The sequence below is a fragment of the Herpailurus yagouaroundi genome, unplaced genomic scaffold, assembly GCF_014898765.1.
Source record: "Herpailurus yagouaroundi ecotype Mexico unplaced genomic scaffold, PumYag 246, whole genome shotgun sequence".
Taxonomy (NCBI): domain Eukaryota; kingdom Metazoa; phylum Chordata; class Mammalia; order Carnivora; family Felidae; genus Herpailurus; species Herpailurus yagouaroundi.
Window position 1 is genome coordinate 2006052 of NW_024412463.1, and position 17698 is coordinate 2023749.

Here is a 17698-nt window from a genome sequence, read left to right on the forward strand (position 1 = left end):
TTCTATACCCCTGCCCCCGGACTCCAGGCCACGCCCTTGGGTTCAGACCCCGCCCCTGGATTCCAGACCCCACATCCCAGATTCCAGACTCCCGCCCCAGACTCCAGGCCATGCCCCTGGATTCCAGACCCCACCCCCCAGATTCCAGGTCCCACCCCTGGATTCAAGACCCCAGAAGGGCTGCCTCCTTGACTCCACCCCTGGAGTGTCTGATAGGTGTCTCAAACTTATGCCCCAAAGTGGCTCCTGATTTTTTTTAAGTTCTTTTTATTGATTTTATTGGCTATAATTGACACTTAATACTGTGTAAGCTTCAGGTGTACAACATGTTGATTTGATACATCTATAATATTGCAATATGATTACCACCACAACCTTAAGCTAACACCTTTATTACCTTGCGAAATTATCATTTCTTTTTTGGGGGGTGGAAACCCGTCAAGATTTAGCCTCTTTCCCCTGCACACCTGCCCACCAGTGCTGTCCCTTCTTAGCTATCTGCCTTTCCAGTTGCTGGGGTCTGGGAGACTCAGCCACATTCTAACCTCTCAAATGATCCTCAGGAAATCTGGTTGGTTCTTCACTTAAAATTATTCCGGGGCATGTAGGTGGCTCAGTCGGTTAAGTGTCCGACTCCTGATTTTGGCTCAGGTCATGATCTCTCGGTCTGTCGTCACAAAGCCTGCTTGGAATTCTCTCTCTCCCTCGCTCTCTTCCTCAAAATAAGTAAATAAACATTAAAAAAATAAAATGATTCCAGAATCAAACCACTTCTCATACGTCTGCTGCCCTCACCTTGGTCCAGCCACCGTTCTCTCTTGCCTGGACGGTCGCAGGCACCTCTTTCCTGGGATCCCTGGTCCCTACAGTTTATTTTGCACACAGCCAGAGGGATGCTGAGAACATGAATCAGATCCTGTCCATTCTCTGCTCAGCACCTTCCATGGCTCACAGAGATAGCTTGGAGTCCTTTCTGGGACACATGGCCTTGCTGCTACCTCTCCCACTCCCTACCCCCCTCCTGCCCTGTTCCTGTGCTCCAGCCTACACCCGGGGCTCCCTGCACCCCCAAGCCAGGCCTGGAGTTTCTGCTCCCCCTGTGGGAGTCTTCTTCCCGGAGACACCCACATGGCTCTGCCCTGCTTTCCTCCAGCTCTTTGCCTCATTATCACCTTCCCGGGGAGGTCTTTCCTGATCCTCGCCCTGATTAAAAGTCCCCTCCTCCCTTTGTCCTCCACCCTGATTCCCCTTTTCCTGCTCTGTTTGTTCAGTGGGCTCATCATCTCTTAATATGCTTTATAAGTTACTTATTTGTCATGTTTATTGTCAGTTTCCACCCTCCACCTCCCGTTCCCCTGACCCAGCTGATTATAGCCCCACAGGGAGGGGCAGCTGTGTTCTCTCTCTGTTCACCCTCAGGACCCCAGTGACTGGAACGGCCTGGCACGTGACAGGTGACCAATTCATGTTGGTCACCAGAATGGATGGAAGCACATGGGACTGGCGTTTATTTATTTACTATTATTTTTAAAGCTCATGTATTTATTTTGAGAGAGACAGAATGTGAGCAGGGGAGGGGCAGGGAAAGCGGGAGGATTTCAAGCAGGCTCCAGAGTGGAGCCCAAGAGGGGCTCGAACTCCTGAAACTGTGAGATCGTGACCTGAGCCAAAATCCAGAGTCGGATGCTCAACCCACTGAGCCACGCAGGTGCCCCGGGAGTGGCGTTTAGATGGGAGTGCCAACTCAAGGCCAGGTGGGCAAAGGGAGCCCAAGAGAGGTGGGCACGGGGCCGGGGGGTGGGGGTGGAGGCCTGCCAGAGAACACAGCTGTCCTGCTAAGTACCTCCTGACGACTGTCCCAGGAGAATTCAGGCTGCTGCCTCACCAAAGTCTGCAGCGGGGCTGGAAATCTGGAGTTCTGCGTGAAATTCCTGCGTTTTAAATGTTGCGATAATTCAATACAGAGAAACCACTCTGTGGGCCACTCAAACCCATCTGTGTGCCGCATCTGGCATGCGGGCTGCCAGCGGGTCTCTCTGGTCTGCAATGGGACTGGGCGGGTAGACCGTCCCCAGTGGCTTCAGGCCTCCGTCTGACAGAGTGGGCAGGTGCGTGTGGTGCCAGCCTGGGGCACCTGTCATTCCTGGGCACAGCTGGGTTCTAGGAGGCTTCCGATAGCAGCTCTCTCTAGGAATACGTTAGAGGCTGGAGAGATGAACTAGGCCTGGGTGGGGCTCTGAGGTCCGGGTCCTCTGTGATGGGAAGCCCCCTCCTCTAGAAAGCCCTCCTGGAGTGTGCCCCCTTGAAGTATCCCCAGCACAGTTGGCGGGCCTCTCCTGAGAGCCCCCTTGGCTTGGGTCTCATGCTCAGGGTCACAGGGGTATCCCTGTCCCTCCTGCACTAGACCTGAAGTCCCTGTAGCTGGAATACTCATTCTGGTCACCCTGCGATGCCTGGCGATGCCTGAAGACAGTGCAATACACTCAAAGGTGTGCTCAGGGAGCAACTGAAACAGTGAATCCCACTGGTCTCCAAAATGAAGTCAAAGAATGGCATTTTCGGTGAATCATGAAGAAGTCCAGGCATGATTTAAAAAAAAAAAAAAAAAAAAAAAGCAAGGGTCAGAAGTTGAACAGAACAGTGGCTTTATTAGTATTTTCCTGATAAAATCAGGATTGCCTATGTTGGAGTGAAGAAGAAATTTATGCTACACACAGGTGCTTTCGGACAGGTCTCAAACAATGAGCCTTTTCGCTGTCTTTTTTTGGCAGGTGCATGTAATCCTTATCGTTAGCACTTCCTACACGCTCCAGCACCAGGCATCATTCCAATCACTTCCCGTAGACTCGCTCAGAAAGTGAGGCACAGAGAGGTTAAATAACTCGCCCACAGACACACAGCCAGAGTGGACAAAACGGGATTCAAAGTCAGGCCATCTGCATCATTCCCCCTTCTGCTTATCAAAAATTGATTTTACTGGTTGAGTGCTGCTTCTTTTCAATACCTATTTTAAAAATTCAAAGTATAGGGGTGCCTGGCAGCTCAGTCTGACTTCGGCTCAGGTCATGATCTCACGGTTCACAGGTTTGAGCCCCGTGTTGGGCTCTGTGCTGACAGCTCAGAGCCTGGAGCCTGCTTTAGATTCTGTGTCTCCCTCTCTCTCTCTCTCTCTGCCCCTCCCCTGTTCGCGCTCTCTCTCAAAAATAAATAAACATTAAAAAATTTAAACAATTTAATGTATACAAAAGCCCTAGAAACCCCCCATGTATCATGAATGCAACAGTTGGTGTTACTTCCTTCATAACATATGTACACAGAAAAGTCCTTGTGTGGTGAGCAGTTCCAATGTTCCATCAGAGTTCACGTGAAGCACTTAGCACATGCAGGGTACACAGCCAGTGCTCAATAAATGCTGGCTTGGTGCTATTTTTATGTTGAGTTCACACAACCATACCTATTTCTCCATTGCCTATACAGTTTGTACCTGTCTGAATGTTTTGGTCTTGAAGCTTGCTTCTAGAATCGTCCCTCCCCACCACCCCTCCCACCCATATGGGGAAAGGGTCCCAACTCAAAAGCCCAAAGGTCTCATACACTACGAAGCTGAACTGGGGAGCACACACTTTCTGTAGACTCACCGCCCCCCAAGAGCTGCTGTGTGGACTGCACAGGGGGCACAGGCCAGAAGGCCTGCTGTATACATTTTGAGAGGCTGAGAGTTCAAATTAAAAAAAAAATTTTTTTTTAATGTTTATTCATTTTTGAGACAGAGAGAGAGCATGAATGGGGGAGGGGCAGAGAGCGAGGGAGACACAGAATCGGAAACAGGCTCCAGGCTCTGAGCCATCAGCCCAGAGCCTGACGCGGGGCTCGAACTCACAAACCGCAAGATCGTGACCTGAGGTGAAGTCGGACGCTCAACCGACTGAGCCACCCAGGCGCCCCAGAGAGTTCAAATTTTTATTTTTTTTATTTTTTATTATTATTATTTTTTTAATTTTTTTTAACGTTTTATTTATTTTTGAGACAGAGAGAGACAGAGCCTGAACAGGGGAGGGTCAGAGAGAGGGAGACACAGAATCTGAAACAGGCTCCAGGCTCTGAGCTGTCAGCACAGAGCCCGACGCGGGGCTCGAACTCACGGACCGCGAGATCATGACCTGAGCCGAAGTCGGCCGCTTAACCAACTGAGCCAGCCAGGCGCCCCTGAGAGTTCAAATTTTTAAATGAAAAACACCTACTTTTATTTTTAAAAGTTTTTAGAGTTTTTTTTTTTTTTTTTTTTTGAGAGAGCGAGAGACAGTGCGAGCAGGGGAGGGGCAGAGAGAATGAGAGAGAATCCCAAGCAGGATCCACACTGCTAGCACAGAGCCAGATGCAGGGCCCGGACTCTTGAGCTATGAGATCATGGCCTGAGCTGAAATCAAGAGTCAGATGTGTAACTGATGGAGCCATCCAGGCACCCCCAAAACACCTTAGTTTTAAAAGTTGGCAACCAAGTCAGACTTTTAGGGAGCACGGTACGGGCCAATCACACACTTCCGTGGGGCTCTGTGGAGTCCCAGGCTGCCATGTGGGCCCCGTACTTCCTGGTTTAAGACCACAGGATTTGGATGCAGTCAGACCTGGGTCTGGGCAAGCTGCTCTGCCTCGGTGTTCTGTCACGTGGGTATAAGAACCCGTCCTATACCGGGGTGCTGGAAGTTTCACTGAGAACTTAAGATTTAAGCAGAACTACTGGCTCCTAGTAATTGCCTGCCGTGTGCTACCCCTGAGACCTGAGCATACACCTCAGTCAGGCCATGGAGCAAACACTTTACACGCATTTAACACAGAGATGCTCACTATTTGAGCACATGTGCACACACACATACAGCTACCAATAAAAATTATGTTCAGGACCTAGAAAATGGTTCTGGGATATTTACAAAATATATAGATATATATATATTTATAGACATATGTTTTTTAGGTTTACTTAATTGTTTTGAGATAGCCGGAGACAGCACAAGTGGGGGAGGGGCAGAGAGAGAGGGAGACAGAGAATCCCAAGCAGGTTCTGCACTGTCAGTGCAGGAGCCCGGTGCGGGGCTTGAACTCATGAAACCATGAAATCATGACCTGAGCCCAAACCAAGAGTGGTATGCCTAACCAAATGGGTAACCAACAGTCACCCAGGTGCTCCTTAAATATATTTTTTACAACCGTTTATTACTTATTTTTGAGAGAGAGAGTGTGAGCAGGCGGGGGGTGCAGAGACAGAAGGAAACAGAAGATCTGAAGTAGGCTCCACGCTGATAGCAGAATCCCATACGGGGCTCAAACTTACCCCCAGATCATGACCTGCGCTGAAGTCAGAGAAAGCTCAACCCACCGAGCCACCCAGGCACCCCCTTCTGGGCTATTTTTAAACACGGGAATTAGGAGGGCTGAGAGAGGGATCACGTGGGTGAAATAAATTTTGAGGATATATTATGTGTTTAGCCCAGGGGCAGGCACATCATAAATCACATCATCCATGTACTACTCACTCATTTGCTCCTTCCCCAGAGCGGCTGAGCACCTTTTCCGGGCTGGACCCTGTTCTAGACCCCGGGGGGCACAGCGCACACCGGGAGGGGCCCGGGGTTCACGTGTGAACGAGGAGTTGGACAACATGCGTGGAAACAGGCGGTCAGAAGGGACTGGAGATGCTGCTCAGCCAGCGCAGGCCAGGAAGGCCTCCTGGTGGAGGGAACAGTGCGGGCGCGGAGGGTGTGGGCGTCTGGGAGGGAGCGGCCTGCAGGACTGCTTGGTGTCCTGAGTGCAGAGACCCTCCCCGCACGCAGCCGGGCCCGCGGCTCTTACCTGCTCCTCCTCTTCCCGCAGGCTGGGCAGGGTGCTGATGGACAGGTTGACGGCAGTGACGGTGACGAAGAGCACCGAGAGGCAGGCGAACACCTTGCCCGGCAGCCCGGAGTGCGGCCTCTCCACCATGTCGCGCAGTCTCCGCATGCAGCGGCCCAGGCGGCCCTCGCCCTCGGCCGCGCCCTCGCTGCCGGGGTCCTCGCTGGACGGCGGCTCGTCGTCGTCCTCCTCCGCCCGCTCCACCACGTCGGCGAACTCCTCGATCTTCTGCAGGTAGCGGCGCTTGCAGCAGCCGTCCAGGCGGTCCTCGGCGACGCCCCAGTACAGCAGCTCCTCCTGGAAGGACAGGGCGCACATCTCCCGCAGCAGGCGGAGCTTGCCGGCCCGCAGGAAGGTCAGGATGGTGCCGAACGCCCCCGGGTGGCGGTCGAAGAAGAACTCGTTGCAGGTCACGTCGTAGTCATCGCACACGTTCAGGATGTCGTCGAAGTTGGTGCAGGCCTTGAGCTGGCCCAGGCGCGTCAGCGGGAACTCCTCGAGCGTGGTCCAGGGCAGCGAGTACTTGATGCCGCCCACGTTGATGATGATCTGCCGCCGGCGGTCGTCGGGCTGGCCGCCCTGGCGGGGCGCGTCCTGGGGCCGGGGCCGCAGGCGCTGCGCGCGGCGGTAGAAGACGCCCTTGAGGGACTGGCCCTGCGGGAAGAAGGCCGGGTGGAAGGAGGCGTCCGAGGTGCAGCTCAGGGCGCTGTAGTCGTAGTCAGAATTGTCTCCCGGTAGGAGGGTCATTTTGGGCCTTCACATCCCCCTCGGGCCTGGGGGGAGAAGGGAGGAGAGACCCTCAGCGACTCCAGAACCTGGGCAAGCAGTCCCGAGGCTGCAGACATGTGCTGTTAGGGACCGAACTGTGTCCCCCCCGGATTCATAGGGGAAGCCCTGAGCCCCGCGGGCCAGCAGTAGGAGGCAGGGCCTGTGGTGTGTGTGTGTGTGTGTGTGTGTGTGTGTGGTGGGTGATTAGATTTAGATGAAGTCGTGAGGGGCGGATGAGTGCCCTTCTAGGGGGGAGGAAGAGACACCAGAGCTCCCCCTCTCCCCACCTTGCGAGGACACAGTGGGAAAACAGCCCTCTCCAAGCCGGGAAGAGAGTCCTCACCAGAAGCCAAGCACACTGGCACCTTGAACCTGGCCTTCCAACCTCCAGAACCGGGAGCCAGGCATGTCTGTTGTTTCCCGCCCCTGCGTGGGTGTTTTGTGACAGCAGCCCAAGCTGACTAAGACATGCACTTAAGAGTAAAATGAGCAATAGTGTCATTCAGCCTTTATTGCACAGAACGATTCTTCCACACCCCCCTCACTTAGGCCATCAAAACTTACTGAGTGCTCCCGGGGCCCAGGCACTGCTCTAAGCACTGGGGGTTTGCACGGAGTCAGACACGGTCCCCGGCCCCCCACCCCCACCCCCCCGAGCCGACATCCCAATGGACTGCCACACGACACCTGTACTATTACCTACCTAATGCTTTGTTTTAAATTAGCCTGGGTTTTTTGTTATCATTGTATTCATGTGGCTTGGAAAGTCAGTTTAGCGTAGGCCAGGGTTCTCGGCCGATTTTGTTCCCAGGTAGACGTGTGGCAATGTTTTGATGGTCATGACCAGGGGAGTCCACTGACATCTAGTTGATAGGGGTCAAGGGTGCTGCTCAACATCGTATGATGAGCCAGCCAGACACCACAGCAGAGAATTCTCTGGCCCCCAAAGTGCACGGTGTGAAGGTGGAGAAGCCCTGATGTGGTGGTTCCTCATGGCCTGAGCAAGTAGTACTTAACCTTGACCTGTTTCAATTTCCTCATCTGTACAGTGGGTAAAACCACTTGGCCTACTTCCTAGAATTGCTGAGAGGATTCCATGAATTATGTGCATAAGAGCCCCTCGTAACAGTGGCTGGCACATAGATACTCAATCATTTTTGTCTATTATTACTGTTTGTGTTTATCTGAAAGGGACACCTTGCTTTGCTTCTGTAAGTGGAAAACCTGTATCACTGGCCATAAGTAACAGGCAGTGTCCAAAGAAACGCATTAATTATCACAACAGTGTCACAGCTGCTCATGTATCAGCAAACATCATTTTGGGGAGATAGGGGTGAACTGGACAGGCATGCCCACTCCTCCAGGAAATGTTCCTTGGCTCTTCTGGGTGAATTGAGTCTTCCCACGCCTGTACCTGGGGCATTATCTTTGCTATATCTGTATGCAAGCCTGGCTCCTTTATAAGACTGCTTGCTCTGTGGGGCAAGAACTGGGCTTGATACTCCGCTCCGAATCCCCGTGCCCAGCACTGTAAGAGCTGAAAGGGCTTCCCGAATGAGGCCAACGTGATGAAGGCACTTCTGAGAACCTGAGGTCAAAATATCTGCTCGCACAGGCCTATCTTTCCCGACCCTCAAAGCTAACCAAGGCTATGTATTCATTCATAGCTCATGGGCTGAATTTGGCTCACAAATATTCTGCCTGGCTTGGAGATTTTGAAAATGGAGGAATTTTGTGTAAAAATTTATATTCTCGGTTTCTCTTGGAAAAAAAAAAAAAAAATCAGACACTAGGCAACATTTGGCCTAAATTCCGGCTGAGAAATGACCGCCTCCTGTCGGCAGGGTGTGCCTGCTACAATCTACCACAGTCCCCGACCCTCCCTGTTATCTTTCTCACAGCCACTCCCCTTCACTCATGTAGGTTTCCTTCCTGGCCCCTGTAGGCATTTGAGTTGGGGAGACCCTAGATGATGGCAACTGAGCTCTCCAGAGTTAAGCCGATCCACAGGAAAGTATTAACAGTCTAATACTCTGCTTTTAAAAATCATCATCCTTCCCTCCAGCCCAGTACCCCGTGGAAGCAAGTGGTACCAGCAAAGTCTATCAGTGCCAATGGAAACCCACTGCCAATACCTGAGCGTCAATCTGTGCTATGGACACGTTCAGGGAAAATGCACGAGCACACACACGGGTGCACGTACACCTGTATGGATGGAAAGAGTTCAGCAGGAGCCCGGCGGGGGGCCCGGCGCGGGGGAGAGGAGTCCATCTGAAAGAGGCTCCCATCCTAAAGGAAATTCTTTTACATAAAGCAAATCGTCACTCCACTCATTTGTCTTTGGGGAAAGTGTCACAGATTGGGTGCTGGGAAACTAGGGGACACCTGCGTTTGAAATGAAAATGATTTGATTTTAGAGTGTTGAGGATGTTTCTTAACTTCGCCTAAAATTGGAACCGATCTCCTCGGGCACAGCCTGCCAGAATCCTTTGGGGGAGAGAGAATAATCCCTTTCAGGCACTTCACATTAGCGGTACCGCTTCTCAGCTCTGCTGTCTTCTCTTTGCCACCGAAGACAAGAGGAGAGGCGACATTCTGTTTGGCAAGAGTGGTGGCGGAGGAAAAGGAACATTCATTCCTCTTGTCCTGCAAGCCCTGAAGAGCCCCTGTGAAACCCCCTTGGCTGTAATCACCTCTTCCAGAATGTCTTCCTTCAACCTGTAGCTTTCCCGCCGGCAGAAAGCTCCCCCAATTAGAGATCCCTCGTTTCTTCCTCCCCTGACTCATGTCAGTTGTGAGTCAAAGCCTCAGCGTCCTATGTGGAAAGTTATCCTGTTTAGTGTGGAGAAGGGAACAAGGGCATACTATACGGTATGGAGAAGGAAAAAGCCCACTTTGTTTGGTCTGCTAGCACGTGGAAGGCCAGATGCTAGGGTTTGCTAACTGAGGAACAGGCACGCTTCTCCTTGGCCTTTGGTCTTGGGGACACCTTGTCTGATGGGTGTAGGGAGACGGCTCTGCATGCTAGACTCTAGAGTCTCGAGCGAAGTCCAGAAATCAAAGAGGCCCCAAAGCCCTGTTTCTGGAAAACACTGCCACTTTTCACCCAGCCTGACACCCTCCTGAGAAGTCTGGTCTTTTAAAATTTCTCTCTGGTGTTATATCTGTCAGTTCCGGAGCACCATGGATTTTGGTGATTTTGCCTCTGAGGGGCTGTGCACGGTTGGGAAGAGAGCTGAGAACGGGGCTGTGAGGATAAGGATGAGGGGTCCAGGACTGTCATTCTGCACTTGCTGCATGTTGGGGCTGTGACAGGTGTACAGGCAAAGCAAAGACAGACCCAGCCCCTGTCTTCAGGGAGTGGACATTCTAGTGGTGGAGGCGGTCCCTAAGTAAGGTCATTTCAGGAAATAGAGCAAGGAAACGACAGCGGCATGAGCTGGAGGGGTCTGGGAGGGCTTCTTGGAGGAGGGAACCTCCGGGCTTTGGTTGGACAGGAAGGGGCGAGGGGGAAAGAGAATGGATTCCAGTGGTGCCATTCACCGAGGAGACGCTAGGTGGCGCCATGATGAGAACGGAGTTAGGGGCAGCATTTGCTGGCTGTGGGATGCGGGACAGGAGGGCAGGTGGGCAAACCCGGGAGAGAGAGCAGGGGTGAGGGTGGCTCGCATGGGTGGGTGGATGGACGGATGGTCGGATGGAGTCAGACCACACCAAAGCTGACCTGAGGATTTTGTGTGTTTGTGTGTGGGGGTGGGTGGGTGGCAGCGTCATCAGCCCTGGCTGGGCTGCAGAGGGCGGGAGGACCAGGCTGGCAGAGAAATGGCTTAGCCCAGAGGCTGAGGGGCTCCCCGTGCCCAGCACCCACTTCCCTATCGAAGCCGCACTCCACACCAGGTCTGGTGAGCACAGGTAGACACCATTGGTGGGGCATGTGTAGGCAGAGTAACGCGACCCCACCTAGATGTCCTAATCCTGATCCCGGGAGCCTGTGAATATGTTAGATTACACTCGAGGAGGGATCAAGGTTGCCAATCAGCTGCCTTTGAGATGGCAAGATGATCCCGGATTCTCTGAAGGCCCAAGCAATCACGAGGGTCCTTAAAAGGTAGAAGAAAGAGGTGGGAAAGTGTGTCAGACGCAATGCGATGTGAGGAAGACGCGACTGGCCTGGAAGACGGAAGGGGCCACAGGCCGAGGACAGCAGGCCGCCTCTAGAAGCTGGTAAAGGCAAGACCTGACTCTCCCCCGGGCCCTCCAGAAAGGAATGCAGCCTTGCTGAGACACCTTTATCTTAGCCCCGTAACGCCCATTTGAGACTTCTGTCTTCCAAAATGTGAGGTAGTAAGTTTGTGTTGTTTTCAGCCACTCAGTTTGTGGTACTCGGTTACAGTAGGAAAGTAACACATGGGATGTTGAGAAAAACCAGGTCCTACTCCCGCTCTGGGGTCAACCTGCTGACTACTCCAAGCTGGAGAAGAGCTCACTGGCTCTGCAATCAGGAGACCTGGGTTCCAGGCCAGTCACTCTGACTTGGGGGAAGTCAGGCCTCTCAGACTCACTAACCATATCTGTAAAATGGGGATACGACCAGCTCCAACCTCCTTGACTTACGGTGAGGACTAAGGCAGGTGACACAGGGTGATGTGCTTGGCCCAATGCCTGACACACGGTGGACCCTCAAGGGACACCTGCTGTACTATTAGCTAGAAGAGAGGTCGGTCATCTTTCTCTCCACCAGCCAAGGGTGACTCCTTTCTTGACCTGACCCAGTGGGATCTGAACCCAGCATTTGTCTGACCCCCAGAGCCCACTGCTGGAGGGAGTACAGTATGGTACAGTCTCTGGGAAAGCTGTAAGGGGTATTAAGGGAAGTGATGGATGTTGCTGCAGTATGGCCCAGGAATCCCAGTCCCGGGTAGATTTCCCAGTCCTGGGTCCACAGGGATTGTGGCACACAATAGTATCTTAATTGTACTCAGATCCTTGACTCAGGGTCTGCTTCTGGGGAATCCGATCCAAGAGAGGAACAAGGCACAGGAAAGCATGTCCTGCGTTGCCTGTGGTGCTAGATGTCCCTTGGTGTCTATCCCAGGGTGGGGGGTGGGGGTGGGGAGGGATGGACAAGCGAGTCGTGGTAGACACAGATGGCAGAGGAATTAGAAGCATTGAACTAGATGTAGGTTTAGTAACACATTTAGATCTGAAAAGCATGATGCCGAGTGGAAAAGAAACAGAAGTTTATAGCACTATGCTATTTATGTAAATGAACACACACACACACACACACACACACACGTACGTTACATATTTCACAAAGACTCAAGCACATGGAAGGATCTATATCAACCACAGGGAGGATGCCTGGCAGGGCAGGGGGAGGGGACAAACAGGGCGGCTGGAACGAGGGAACCATGAACAAGACGGCCTGTGGCATCGGCCAGTGATGAAGAGCGGCATGAAGGTAACACAACTCTGGGAGTTAATCCAGGTAAAGCAAAATGCAGAGCACAAAACCAGCCAAGTCACCAGGTTCTGAATTGCCCCTAGGGCTCAGTGAAGATACAGATTCTTAGGACCATCCCTAGACCTTCTCAGTCAGAATCTCTGAGGTTGGGGGGTAGGAATTGGCATTCTGATTGGCTCCCTTAGAGATTCTCATGTGCGCTCAAGTTCAAGGGAGACCCAAAGAGTGGACGCCTTGAAAACCTGGAGATCACCCCCCTCAGGGGCCAGGGGATGCTAGAGCTGCTCTGGATTTTGGTAGGGAGCCCCCTGACCAACTTTTCCATCTCTGGAGGTTCGGGAAGGCTCTGCGGTACCCAGTAGAAACCCTTCTGGTGTGAGAGAAAACCTTCTGCACTGGGGCCGCCTTGATCAGATTCCCCTTTGTGAGCCTACAGATCTGCTGAAACTCCCCATGCAACTTCTTTTCCTTCCCTTGGGAGAGAGATGGTGTGCGCAAGTTATGACAGAGGGCTGAGTACTCATTTCTGAAAATAAACAGTCATTTAAACCGTAAGGAGTCCTGAGTGGCTGAGGCTGCTCAGAGCCCATGGGGCCGCTGTGTGGTCAGCGTCTGACTACAAATGGAGGTACGAGACCCGGGGGTGGGGGTAGGAGGGGAGAACGGGATGGGACGAAGGTTCAAGTCCGGCTTGCCTGGCCACCCCAGCTGCTCCTGCTGATGAGCCTTCGGCCCGAGACAGCCATCTGCACCCACAGAGTCACCGGCCCTCTCTGAGCCGCTTTCCTCCCTATGATGTGTGGATGAGTGTGCCTACCTCACAGGGCTGTTGTGGGGATCTGGTGAGTGGAACTCCTCTACGGGAAGTAGCAGTGCTGCCCGACTGCTCGCCCTCATGGCCGTGTCCCGTCAAGGTCACGAATGGGTTCCATAAACTGCTGCGCACTCATCCCGACTGCTAAGACGCCTCCCGGCCTTCTTCACAAACCACTGGTCTCTCTTGCCTCTGTTTTCCAGCCCTGTGCCGATCCCTCGGGACGGAGCTGTCTGTCCCTCTTCTGAGTGGGAGGGGGGATGCAGGGAGAGCGCTGAACACTCACAGCAACCACGGCCACCCTTAATTGCACACTCAGTGCTAGGTGCTGTGCTAAAAGCCTTAATTGAGTGAGTCATGTCAGACATGACCATTAACACCCCCATCTTATAGATGAGGAAATTGAGGCTTTGAGAAATAAAAACTCAGGATTCTGGTGACAGAAGTGATGAAGCCAGAATCAATCTTCGCCTATAGGACTCCAAGGCAAACTGTCTGTATTTCATTGCTTCCCTGGATTACTGGTTCCTGGGAGGAGGGAGAGGTCTCCACCACCTGCAGCAAGCTAGGGACTGGAGCTCGCATCTCTTATTTTCTACGGACGGACGAGCTTTTGGAAAGTCTTTTGTGAGGGGGTGGGGAGCAGACAACCGCCCAAGGCTGGGGGAAACACATTTATTCCTATTGTATATTTGCATTAAGATATCGACAAAACCCTTGATGTTGTCAAAGTCTGAGGTGCCATTTTGGCCTCAGGGCAGAAGAGCTCTCCTGTGGTGTAAACGGGTTCCAGCCAGAGGTGAGGGTGTGGCCTCTGGGCCACACTGCTGGGTTCACCACTTCCTAGCTGTGTGCCCTTAGGAAAAGTGACTGCACCTCTCTGTGCCTGAGTGTTCTCAGCACACTGGGGTAGTTACCCCACCTTGTAAGTGCTTGGAGCTGTGGCTGCGCATGTTAGGGCTCTGTGTTTGCTAGAAAGGCTTTTGTGTAGCAAGGCTGGCACCTCCCTTACATTTCTTTAGAGGAGGAATGTGAAGTGGAAAACACCTGTTAGAAGAGGGGGCTTCGGCGCTGGCTCTCCTCTCACCTGGCACCCACATCAAGTCATCCACTCGGTTGGACCTCAGTTTCCCCATCTGTAACATAAACTGAAGAGGCAAACCCCTATGGTAGGCACAATAATGGTCCTCCTAAGAGGTCTATGTCCTAATCCTCGGACCCTGAGAATATGTGACCTTACGTGGCAGAAGAGATTTTGCCGGTGTGATTAATTAAACCCATGATCTTGAGGTGGGGATATGAGCCTGGATTATCTAGGTGGCCCCCCGTAATCACAAAGCATCCTTAAAGAGGGAGGCAGGAGAGTCGGAGTCAGAGAAGCAGATGTGATGACAGAATCAGAGGCCGGAGTGATGTGGGGCCAGGAGACAAGGATGTGGGCAGGTTCTAGAAGCTGGAAAGGGCAGGGAAATGGATTCTCCCCCAGGAGGAACACAGCCCTGCCGACCCCTCGATTTTAGCCCAACGAGACCCATTTTGGACTTCCGATCCCCCAATCTGTAAGATACTAAATTTGTGTTGCTTTGAGCGGCTACGTTGGTGGCAAGATGTGGCAGTGGGGACCTAACACAACCTCAAATGCCAACTTGCTAAACGAAAAGCATTTCTGTCCTGAGCAGCTCAGGCTTTCGCTTCTTTTACTCACACCACGATTCTCAACCTGTGCCCTCACCCCAAGATCTCTCCATTCCGTCCTTGCCCTGCCAGCGTGGCTTCGTCTGTCAGGGGTAGGGGCTCCTGGCTGGGCTGATTCTAGAGGCGGGTCATGCAGCATTATTTCCCAATTAAAGCATTAAAATGGATCCAGCCAGCGGGCTGGCCCAGGTCCCAGCACGCTGGATCTCCTCGAGATGCGGCGCCTGCATGGAGACTCTGTCTGTCTTAGTTACCTGCTGTCCATCCTTGTCACAAGGCAGCCGTGCCGGGCGGATCTCAGTCCTGCTTCCCGAGAGCCCAAGATACTGGTGGGAGTGAAGCATTTGAGGGAGAGCTGGCTCTTCCCTCCATCTCCACCTGCTCCCCAAAAGAAAATGTGCTGCTTCTGGCAAAATAACACCCAATGCTGTCTTCCACTGGGAGCTGTTCTGGGATGGAGGCAAAGGCGCAGCCCCGAACCCCGGGAGCACAGGCATAAGCAGAGGAACAGTCTGGGGGAGCAGCGAGGACCTGGGGCAGCAGGCAGGGGACACTGCACACGCAGCCCTTCTGTTCCTTTTCCTTCAATAGGTGTTAAGGCTGCAGTGCCTGTGGCACGGTGTGGCGGGGCAGTGAGGAAGCAGGGAGAGCCTGGCTGTACCAGCCTGCCCTGGGGAGACGCAGGTGTGATGCCACCACAGGGCAGGGGCAAATCTGAGGCACGATGCAGGTCCTGTCGGTGGCCCACTCACTCTGTGTTCTGATTTTGCCAACCAAATACTGTCTGCTCGATGATAAAAATGGCCAACAGTGATTGAGTGCTCGCAGGCTACACTTTCCTGCCTCTCCCTTTTTATTCATCCTATTTAGAGTGGCCACCATTTTCAGCCAAGAGTGGTTTCCCAGACCCCTATGTCTTTGGCAACCGGAAACGCTGACTCTTCATCATGGATTTGGAAGAGGGATGTGGAGATAGGACAGCCCAGTGAAGACACTTTTTTGGGGTCCAGGGGGTTAATTCCTAATTTCTGGTTTGCGTGCCTGCCCCCTGCCCCGGGGGGGGGGGGGGGATGTTCCCTGGAGGCATCTCTCAAGCCTTTTGCCAGGACCCAGCTGTGTGTCTGATGCAGAGAGTTCAAAGTGGCAGTGGGATGGGAGCCTGGCTCCCAGATCCACCCCAACCAGGCTCTGTGGTGCCCCCAGCATGGGTTCTCAAACCTTGGGACAGGGGTCAAGGCTCCCTTGTTTCCAGCACACGCACAGTTGCCCACAGGTTTGGAGACATCCTTCCACTGGAATGGACTGCTTTAGGGAATGACCCATAAGGGCAATCCCCAGAGGCCATCCTAGCCTGTCTTTCTAACTCACCGTCCCTCACTCCCCACTCGGCAGGGGCCTCTGCAGAGGTCCAAGACAGAGGACAATGGGGCCAAGCTCAGGTCCGGGAGAACCCCAGAAGTCCACTCAAGAAAGCCAGCGTGCCCAGGCCACCTGTCCCTCCCCTGGCCCCGGCACTGGCCCCAGGTCTCCGGCAATGCCAAACTTCCCCTGAAGACTTGCTCCCCATAGTGGCTCCGGCTGCTGTCAAGTGTGTGGGTATCAGACACGCCCTAGTGAATAAAGCTCTGCTCAGATTCATAGAGGCAGGAGCCCCTCCACCCCCCACCCAATGAATCAGAGCAGCTCCCGCTCCCTCCTGCCACCTCCCCCCTGTGCCTCATCTCAAGGTGTCAGTGAAGGAGGTCAGGTCTCCATGTCTGTCTCATCCTCTGGGTGACTTTGGTGCCTGGCACCCTTTAAGTGCTTAAGAAAATGCTGCCTGAACAGACAACTTTAGTGAACCGTCATTGGTGGGAGCCTGCATTCATCAGTGTTAGATCAGGATTTCTCAACCCCCTTCCCCATGATCAGCCTCCCCTACGGAGCTTTTTGAAGACATTTTCTTCCTATCCAAGAAACCTATTCCAGCTTTTCCGCTCCCCTTGAGAATGACCGCATTACAGGAACCAAGGAAAAGGCGATTCTGCTTCTGCCTATACACAGAGGGGCTGCTGCAGTCAGCTACCTCTGTAGGCTGGGGCCTCCTCACCGCCGGGGCTGGGTCTCAGTCCCTACTTCTCTCCAGGTTGCAAGATGCTTCCATCCTATCCCACCCGCATCCCATCCCTCTCCTTCAGTGTTTTCTCCCCAGCTCAGCGCCTTAACAACTGTTAAGTGAATGAAATAATGCATGGGAGGCACTTGGCTTGGTGAGCTGCGCACAGTAGGTGCTCAACGCAGGTTTGTTCTATTCATGAATGAATGAACTTCTCTCTTTTCCTTTGGCACCCAGACTCCAGTCCATCCAGGCCGAGCCCCTCCTGGGTATGGAGCCCCTGAGGCTAAGGAGGCGAGCACCACTTTTCCCACCATCAGATGCTAGAGACTTCAGGGAACACAGCCTTCTTGGGATCCCGAGCGCCAAGCACACAGTGGGCGCTCAATAAAAGCTTGAGAAAATGAATGACTTAGTAAAGCCCATCTGCACTGGTGGAGATGCTGCATTCTGTGCCTAAGGATGGAGTGAATAAGCGAGTGACGGCCCCCCCCCCCATCACCTCTCCCCAACACTCCCTCCACCCGGGATCCAGAAACCTCCGCCACAGCCAGGATTGCGCCCCTGCCCCGTCACCGCGGCGGAGCACGTCCGGCACTTCGCACCCCGGGGGACCGCTCGGGAAGAACTGAAGCCGGACCCGCACCGTGACGGTGGCGAGCGCGCCCCGCGCCGCCGTCCGCAGCCGCTGCCGGGTCCTCGGTCGCCCCAGCCTCCCAGCCCCGCGACTTTCGGTGCCTCCCCCCCGCAGGGGGAGCCCGGGGGTCACGGCCACGTGCCCCCCAGCCCGAGCCGGAGCCCGAGTGTGCCGGCGCGGGGGCCGCCGCGCGCAAAGTTCCCACCTCAAGTTCCCGTCACGGCGTCCCCGCGGTGGAGTTGGCCCGGCCGCGGCCGCGGTCCCCCTGGGCTCTGCCGGCGGGTCCCGGGCGAGGGCGCGAGCAGGGGCCGGGAGCCGCCCGGGGCCGCCTCCCCG

At 53.8% G+C, this 17698-nt stretch overlaps 1 protein-coding gene across 1 annotated transcript in view; it reads right to left on the bottom strand.

Annotated features, from left to right (window-relative positions):
* KCNG1 (potassium voltage-gated channel modifier subfamily G member 1) overlaps nucleotides 1–17678 on the bottom strand; it is an 18848-nt gene extending 1170 nt beyond the window's left edge. The window contains exons 1-2 of the mRNA XM_040459709.1: nucleotides 17568–17678; nucleotides 5848–6659 (exon numbers count right to left, since the gene is read on the bottom strand). Of these exons, the coding sequence (XP_040315643.1) occupies nucleotides 5848–6633 (786 nt within the window). The 5' untranslated portion in view covers nucleotides 6634–6659; nucleotides 17568–17678. The remainder of the gene's footprint in view (nucleotides 1–5847; nucleotides 6660–17567) is intronic.
* Nucleotides 17679–17698: the final 20 nt, after the last annotated feature.